At 29.0% G+C, this 9,821-nt stretch overlaps 1 protein-coding gene across 1 annotated transcript in view; it reads left to right on the top strand.

Moving 5' to 3' along the window:
- Positions 1-6,164: 6,164 nt before the first annotated feature.
- LOC123299214 (putative inorganic phosphate cotransporter) overlaps positions 6,165-9,821 on the top strand; it is a 28,514-nt gene continuing 24,857 nt past the window's right edge. Inside the window, exon 1 of the mRNA XM_044881516.1 lies at positions 6,165-6,336. Coding sequence (XP_044737451.1) covers positions 6,231-6,336 — 106 coding nt within the window. The 5' untranslated portion in view covers positions 6,165-6,230. The remainder of the gene's footprint in view (positions 6,337-9,821) is intronic.

The following is a 9,821-nucleotide window of genomic DNA, read 5'->3' as shown; positions in this document are numbered from 1 at the left end:
GCTACATATGTGTATCACATATGATGGATGGATGATACTACCTATCAGACATACATCGATATACAAAACCTACCGATTGTCTTTTAAATTATTTGATGTAGATAAATATAACAAAAGCGATCAAGTATAGGTGCCATAGATTACAGCCTTTTTCCTGTGATATAGAAATGTCCAATGAACTGTGTGAAATTTTGCAATCAAGCAACATCAAATTTTTTAACTTTATGGCGTCATCAGAATCCAAAAAAATTTAATTTTGCTCTACCACATCCAAATTTTATCCAATTTAGATAAACCAAGTATGTAATCCTACATAATTTGGGTTATACTTTTCAAATTTGTGATCAAAATTAACCTAGCTCTAATAGGTTTCACGAATGTGGAGTGCTGGTCCCGGAAAAGAGCACATAAGTGATAGCTAGCGAAAACCTGGCATCACAGCTGATAAGAATGACCCAAAATAAGTGGGTTTCAAAAAAAATTCCAATAAGATCGGATCAAATTTGCCTGTGTTAACAAAAAATAGATTTTTTTAACTTTATGACGTCATCAGAATCCAAAAAATTTAATTTTGCTCTATCACATCCAAATTTTATCCAATTTTAATAAACCAAGTATGTAATCCTACTAAATTTGGGTCATACTTTTCAAATTTGTGATCACAATTAACCTAGCTCTAATAGGTTTCACGAATGTAGAGTGCTGGCCCCGGAAAAGAGCACATAAGTGATAGCTAGCGAAAAAGTGGCATCACGTCTGATAAAAATGACCAAAAATTAGTGGGTTTTAAAAAAAATTCCAATAAGATCGGATCAAATTTGCCTGTGTTAACAAAAAATCGAATTTTTTAACTTTATGACGTCATCAGAATCCAAAAAATTAAATTTTGCTCTATCACATCCAAATTTTATCCAATTTAGATAAACCAAGTATGTAATCCTACTAAATTTGGGACATACTTTTCAAATTTGTGATCAAAATTAACCTAGCTCTAATAGGTTTCACGAATGTAGAGTGCTGGCCCCGGAAAAGAGCACATAAGTGATAGCTAGCGAAAAAGTGGCATCACGTCTGATAAAAATGACCAAAAATTAGTGGGTTTTAAAAAAAATTCCAATAAGATCGGATCAAATTTGCCTGTGTTAACAAAAAATCGAATTTTTTAACTTTATGACGTCATCAGAATCCAAAAAATTAAATTTTGCTCTATCACATCCAAATTTTATCCAATTTAGATAAACCAAGTATGTAATCCTACTAAATTTGGGACATACTTTTCAAATTTGTGATCAAAATTAACCTAGCTCTAATAGGTTTCACGAATGTAGAGTGCTGGCCCCGGAAAAGAGCACATAAGTGATAGCTAGCGAAAAAGTGGCATCACGTCTGATAAGACTGACCCAAAATTAGTGGGTTTCAAAAAAAATTCCAATAATATCGGATCAAATTTGCCTGTGTTAACAAAAAATTTGGATCATACTTTTCAAATTTTTGATCAAAATTAACCTAGCTCTAATAGGTTTCACGAATGTGGAGTGCTGGTCCGGGAAAAGAGCACATAAATGATAGCTAGCGAAAAAGTGGCATCACGTCTGATAAGAATAACCCAAAATTAGTGGGTTTCAAAAAAAATTCCTATAAGATCGGATCAAATTTGCCTGTGTTAACAAAAAATCGAATTTTTTAACTTTATGACGTCATCAGAATCCAAGAAATTAAATTTTGCTCTATCACATCCAAATTTTATTCAACTTTGATAAACCAAGTATGTAATCGTATAAAATTTGGGTCATAAATTTCAAATTTGTGATTAAAATTAACCTAGCTCTAACAGGTTTGTGGAGTCCTGATCCTGGAATTAAGCACATAAGTGATATCTATCGACAAACTGATTTGAGCTCCGCACTCATGTGCAATTAATAGTTTAGCCTCATTAGTTACACAATATCTACAAAAAAAGTCAAGCTTTTGTTACCTTTGTCCCCGTGAAAAACTCAACATAGCTAAGTTAGGAAAATAAAAAACTAAGCACGCTCAGGAAACGAAATCGATCTTTAGAGTCTAACAAACACGCATATCAAATCTTTTAAAAGTTGAACGGTATATATAATTTATTACATTATTACACATGTTTTTGAAAGAAAAGACAGACACATCATGCGTGTCACGAGGAACTTTTCATTCAGGTGCAACCACTTCCACACACATGTGTGTTTGTATACAAAACAGTTTGTTTACATTTACAGTCAAGTAAGTGTGGAGAGATGGTTATTTTTTATAATCCCTACTTAATTAATAAAAACACATGACTTAAGGTATTTTATAAATGCATTCTAAAACATTTCCATTGGTAAAAATAAACGTATTCCTTGAAGAAGACGATTAGTTTTCAGTATTTCCTCAAAAATATGCAGGGTGTACGGAAAATACAAAAAAAAAATGAAAATAGATGCAACATGGCCTAACAAAGATTAACTTTTTAATACATAGGACGAAAAAATTATAATAATTACTACCCAACAGAAAATTAAACCTTTTTTTATCCCCCAATTCGGAATTTCAAAAAGTTCCTAAAAATATAAAAGATCAGTAATTAATTGAACCAATTTTCGAGGCATGCAACTAGTCTATACTAACATTATTTCCTAAAATGTTTCTTTATTGTATTTTGCGCCATTTCAATCCAAGATGTCTCTCTGTGATTTCAGTTGACAGTTTTTTATATAAATAATAATAACCTAGAATATTCAAAACAAAAATAATAAAATATAATTAAAATTACATAATACATCTCTGAAAAATTATTAAAGCAAAAGTTTTAATTTACGAATTAAATAAATAAATAAGACTAAAAAAATGCATCAAATAAAATAAATTATAAACAGGTGCAATAGAACTTGTCAAATACATATTTGAAAAACGGAAATAAAAATTGCTTAAATAGTAAAAATCAATAACATTTCATATGATTTCAGCGTGATACAATTACTAATTTTGATGTATACAAGGTTGTCAAATATTTTATTTAAATATTTGTATAAATGATTATAATTATAACCTCGTTTGACGATTTACAAGTAATGAGTTGAAACGTAAAATAAATTTGTTTTGAATTAAACTCAAATCACACGATTCGATGAACCAGATATTCAAATTATGTAATATTATAATAATTCTGAGAAAGAATGGAAACAGAAGCCAGAAGCGACAATTACTTTCATTGACACCCCGTTTTATTATATAGAAAACACTCGGAATTCAGACGCAAAATTATGCAAACAAATTTACTTACATTTTTTGGTTGCATATCGAATGTCATTACATATACACAACCAGAATTTAAGAGCCGTAAAATTAAATAGTATACCTAGAAATCAAGCTTTAGATGCGATAGAAAGGAAATATAAATGCAGAGTGCTAAATATTGAGCTATAGGCTCAGAATTTGAGAAAAAAGCAGCAAAAACAATTTTGGATGAGTACATAAGTAAAGAATTAATGATCGATGATTGTCTATCTGCCTTGTGTTCGGAGATATTGATATGATTACTGAAATTAAAACAAATACATTGATAAGGCTAGGACATTGAGATAGAATAGTGAAAAGAAATTTTGTTAACATAACTTTTAAAAGCCATTCTGGTAAACCAACCCTGTTGGACACTAGACTCTAGAGATTGGAAGATAAAATAAAAAAGGAGTAATATGAAAAGACATCGTCCGGCAAAACCACAGAATATTGTATCTCTATGGGCAAAGCAAACATAATTGTAAGTCCGTCTTATATTTTAACTGATATAATGACCTCTCTGTTTAGAGCATAGAATAAAATATATGGTTGAGAGTGGTAATAATAGTAAAATTTAATTCAACAATCCACCAATAATGAAAGCAAATTGTACAATACGCATGGCGAGACATCTTTTGAATGTAGATGAAACTACAAACGAAACAGTTGATAAACGCGATTGTAAGAATATAGTACAACATTATTATTGAAGATGGCGTAAACATAGTACTATTAAATTCAACGACAAATCCGATGTGGTCATTTATTTTAGTTGCATAGGTTTTTAGTTGAGACAAGAATAATTAATGTACATAGAAATATACTGTTATGTCATGTCCATTACTAAACGCAGACAGATGATCTCAGATACCACATGACTTTGAAATAAAAAAGGAATTTATTATTTAAATACACAATTACATTAGCAAGATTCATAGTAAAATGATTTTTACCCATCAAATTATTAATAAAAACTACTTTTTGAAATAAATTTTTCTGTAGTATTCTAAATACTGAAAGGAATAACCAAAATTCGAATTGCGTCACATGTATCGGTCATCCTTTTCTATTACACGCCATCATTCCATGCAATGTAATACGTCTATCAATGTACCTGCTGATAATGCTTATCTATTCGTCGACTGAATACATTTTTTTTACTTTATTTTATGTTAAAAATAAAGTATTGTAATCGAGTTGGAAACAAAATTTTGAATCCTTCTGCAAAAATAGAGGTTTGCATTTCAAAGAAATATTTTCCAAATATCTTGATATTCGTCATCCTATAATGTTTTTGGAGAGCCGAAACTATATACATCTATTTATTAAACCGAAAGAGCATTAGTGCTTTGGTCCGTGAGGTCTAGGCCTCACATTTTTTTCGTAATATGAAGTTAATTTGTTATTCATAAATACAAATTTTTGATTTTGACTTTCAAGATCCTTATTATGAAACATGTCTTTGTATATATTTGCATATTTCGTTATAAAAGACGGCTTATGATCCACCATAAAATTCGCCATTATGCACGAGGTAGAAATAAAACTGCAAATGTTTGTCATTTACATATTAAAATAATTTTCCAGAATCATCTAAAAAACCGTAGAAGGTAGAATAAAAACTAAAAGCTAAAAATGGATATTTTTCATAAAAAACAAACAATTTTTTTTAAAAGCTTTTATTTAACTTGCAATGTATGTATATATGTTACGGTGGATTCTTTGAACTCAATTTTGAAGTAGATATCTTTAACCGATTGAGCTGAAATTTTGCATGCAAATTTAGTTTGGATGACAATGCATGGTAAGGTTGCGCCGTCCTGATTTTCACATCGCTTCCACCATATTTTATGTAAATACATTTTCTTAGTCTTAAATTAAAAATTTTAATAAAAAATTCTTTTTAAGGGACAAGCTTTTATTGTTCTAAAAAGTAGAAACTAATTTTATCTATAAGTCACTCATATCCGACTATTTGTAAAAGTTTGAGGCGTTTAATATCAAGGATGAATCAAAAAGTAATTAAGCATGTGGAATAGATGAGGCGTTCCGATTCAATTTTTGATATTTTAAATTAACCGCCTCAAGCTTTTACACATACTCGGGTATGAGTGACTCAATTCATCTGCACAATTTTAAAAGTTTTATAAATAATATATTATGCTCCTAACAAAATTTTGTCTGGAATATAAATCAATCTAGGGTGAGGGGGTATATCAAGCGAAGAAGTCACAAAAATAAAGTTTTGTGAAATCATTTGGAGTTTTTTTTAATATATACATTTGTGTACATACGAAAGAGAATACACAATATATAGCATACCCATAAAGTAAATAAAGAACACCAATTTATAAAAAGATTCAGAAAATTACAGAATTTCAGTTCACATGCGCTTTTGAATGTATATATATTTATATAAAACTCGTGTTGCTTATAAAGTACGGAAAGTGATTACTTTTAAAAAAAAATACTTTAAAAATGTATAACATTTTAGTAAATTTACATTTAGAAAAATCGAAAATCGTAACGTTAACTAAACTTAAGTGATTTGTAAATACAATATGGATAATTCGTAAAGTGTTGACAATAAATTGTTAAATTTTTATATATATTAATATCACATAACCTCTTCCAAAATTTTTTCGTATTAATACATTCTTTTTCTATATTTTCACATAATTTTCTACTACCGGTGTTGAAAATTTTTCTTAACTTATTTAACTATCAACGAAGATCTATCACAAAAAACGAATAACAACACTTCTAATATCTACAAATTTCGAATAAACTCTTAAATAATCGGTCGTCTGTACAAATTTTCGAAAAAAAAAAATGTTGTGTAATTTATAGTATTTATATATAAAATATTTTTTTGTTATTTTTATTTAATTTTTTTGATCTATTTATTTATTATTATACGCGAAATATAAATTTAAAAAAAAATGAGTGGAACACGAAAGGGTGAAAATCGCGCCAAAAATGGTCATATATTAGTATGGGATCAACCTGGCATACAAGAGCCTGAATACCTTACGAAAAAGAAAAAAGGTGCGTAATTTTTTTATTAAAATTAGTTCAATGTAGTTCAATCACTTCTACTTATGTGCACGTGAAATGCGTTTTGAAATAAAACCTTGAATTTCCAACCTCGTGAGGTCTCATTTTCAAAACGTATTTACTATTTTTTTTTAAAAACTGTTTCTGGAGTAAAATTAATCGTAATTTTTATTGAATGTAACAGCCACAAGTAAATATAAGATACTTGCATTACACCTATTTGTTTACTGCTAATTTTGGATTATTATCAGTAATTATTGATTAACAATTAAATTTTTGTTTATTTTACGGAAATTTAATTTCGTTCAAATTAAAATAGGTTTGGAATGTCAAGGTTGTTATTTTTATTTGAAGTTTATACTTTTTGAAATTTGATTTAAACATTTGGATTCATTGAAATATTTTTAATACGGCATAAAATAAAAGTTTGCTTAATTTTCAAAAAGCTTACTATACAAAAAAATAATTTGTACGTACCTAACTTCCTTCCAGTGTTTCTGTTTACATGACACGATAGTAGTAGATGAATATTTTAACTTACGAAAATATTCTTTTCTCACCTTCGTGCAGAAAGTGTCTACTTTTTGCCCACTGTGAAAAACGGAGTTGTCGCTTTCCGCCTCCGTCGGAGAGAAAAATAGTATACACACAACGGGAGCAAGTAAAAAATGTCTTAGATCTCATGTTTGTCCCTCTGTTACAATGAACATGGGATCTGACACTTTTTTTACTTTTACTCCCTAGATGTGTAATATACTATTGCGTTACTTCATGCAGTTTTTCTCTGCAAAAATTTTACTAAAAAGGTTTCAGGATTTTGTCTTGTCCAACGCTGTCTGTTAGTTACAGTAACATTTGAGCAAAGAAGCAGACACTCAATTCTAATTTGATTCGTGCATCTATTGCTGGCTCAACTTTACCAAAATTTAAAATGGTTTGGATTGGGTTGTAAATACGATTCAAATTTAGTATTGTTTAGGTCTCTTGAGAATATTTTTCGCTGGACTTCGGATAGAGTTCATTTAAGAAAATTTAATGTATTGAAAAAAGAATGTTAAAATTTATATAATTCTAAGTAAACAAAAAAAGATAAAATTTGAAAAAGTAGGTAAAAAAATTTTGAAATCTTGAAAAAGCAATGATCTTTTTTAAATGTTTTATTTCTTGTCTTTTATTTTTATTTATTGTTTACTTAAAATTGAAAAAAATTCCAAGAAGTCAGTAAAGATTTTAGAATTGAATCCAACCTTCGGGCTAACAAGTTTCGACATGAATAATTTTCGTTGATTTCAGTTATCTGTGTAATCTTTTTTAATAGTTTTCTGGGAAAAAAGTACTAGTGCATTTCTAGTGCATACTTTAAAGTTTAATCAAGCCATCCTCTCACTTGACCACACACAAAACTTGTTTAGTGTTTACTGAACTTCGCTCTTATGCTGTAAGCATTGCAGGAAATGTTTTAGTTGTTCTTATGGAATGACTAACAAGAGATTTTCCAGTAAAACAGTGGCAGGAAATAAACCTTCCATTCACTACGTCATATATTAAGGGATCATCCCAGATTTTTTGCCAGATAATATTTAATAAATTATTAAAAAATTTGCCAACACTTTATTAAGTGGATGCCACAGAGTGACGCCGCTGAGCAGGGAAGGGCTTCCCTTTCATGAAATTACAAAAGTAATAAATCACTATATAAAAAATAATTCCATTCCCAGACAAACATGTCGAGATTTATTTTTATCATTTATAAACGATGGAGACGCAATAATTTACAATTTTATTAATTTAAATATTCCTAAATTATTCTTGTTTCATTCAATAGTCACGTGACATCGACGGTAGTAATATTTGTAATGGAATATTTTCAATTGAAACTTGATTAATAGTTAATTTCAATATAAACTTATCGAGTCAAATGATGAATCGAAGTCACAGCACCAATGTTCTGTTCTTTTTATATTAGCTTTAAAGTTTGGTTTTTAGAAGCCGAATATCGATAACAGAGTGATCACAAACCGGGGATATTCGGAATTATTAGGCATTATTGACAGGAAATTATTTTAGAATGCAGAGCAATCTAAGATGTATGAAAAACTTTTCGAAAAAAGTCTTCGGAACTAACCCAACTTAAAATTGATTTTTTCTTTATTTTAATTATCTATGATAATAATTTTTATCTAAAACATCCGAAATGAAAGTTTTTGAGATGTCGTCCAAAATCTAATAAGAGAAATTTCTCGAGTTAATTTTAGACATTTAGGTATGGAACACTAAAACTTGGTTATCCAAATCTTTAGTATATAAAAGAAGGCGGCGATACTATTATTATTTAATTTAAAAAAATTATTAAAAATCTTAATTTTTATTAGAAAACAATAAAATTTATAAAGGACTAATTAAAAGTTGAAGAATTTTCCAAAAAAAATAAAAAAATTAAGCTTGATATAGTCGTTAATTAAATTGGTATTTAAATTTATTATGAAAATAGATATTTTATATAATTCAAAGAAATCAATTTAATCATAAATATTGTGTTTCTAATATATGGCGTCGAATTATATAATTTTGACCTTGTACGTGATGTAATGTTTCTATTTTTTGAGGTTTAATAATTTAAATACTGTGTTTACACGGGAAAAGTTGTGTTTTATATTAGGGAAAAACAAACAAAAACCTAATTCTGTGGTAAATACTAAGTTAATTGTTTCCGGGTAAATTGTGGGTCTTAAGAAAAGAAAAAAAAAAGTATACAAATAAAATACAGCAAAATCTCAGCAATCCGAAGCCCATCTAATCCGAACACATCTATAATTAAAATGATTCCTTTGCTCTCTACAAACCGGTGTATCTCAATAACTCTGAGCCCGCTTAGTATCTTGCCCGAATATCAATCCGAATACTTCGTACATTCGAGCAGGGCATATAGTATTGGAGACGGTATAAGTTCGAACTTCTGAAACCAGATGGGATATTTTTTTAATAAATTTTATTGATTGATAAACACGCTTATCATATTTCCCTGTCTGTTAACCAATCGAAATTGGTATAAGAAGAAAGTTAATTTAATAACGAAAATAATGGTATAGTATATTTTTTTATTGCCTTCATAGAAAAAATTGATACAATTAATTTAATTAAAAATAGCCATGAACACTTTTCGATAGAAAACTTATAATAGGCGAGTTAATAAATCAATAATTTCATTTAAAATGTCACAGCTGGTTATCAGATGGGTGGAGAACGACCTTATACCGCCTTTTTCTCTCTTAGACCAATACATTTTTCATCTAGCGTTTTATTATCGAAGAAATCAACCTTCTCGACCTGATCTTGCTAGGACATTCTACCAGAAAGTAAACGAACTACTATCTACTCCCGCCTAGTTTGCACATATCATATGGTCCCCCAACTACCAGAGGCGTAAATGTTTGAGTGTGCAGTAAATCTTGAGTAAGTTTTCTTAAGTAAGCCTG

This window comes from Chrysoperla carnea, chromosome 4, assembly GCF_905475395.1.
Source record: "Chrysoperla carnea chromosome 4, inChrCarn1.1, whole genome shotgun sequence".
NCBI lineage: Eukaryota > Metazoa > Arthropoda > Insecta > Neuroptera > Chrysopidae > Chrysoperla > Chrysoperla carnea.
This window is presented reverse-complemented; position numbering and strand designations above follow the sequence as displayed.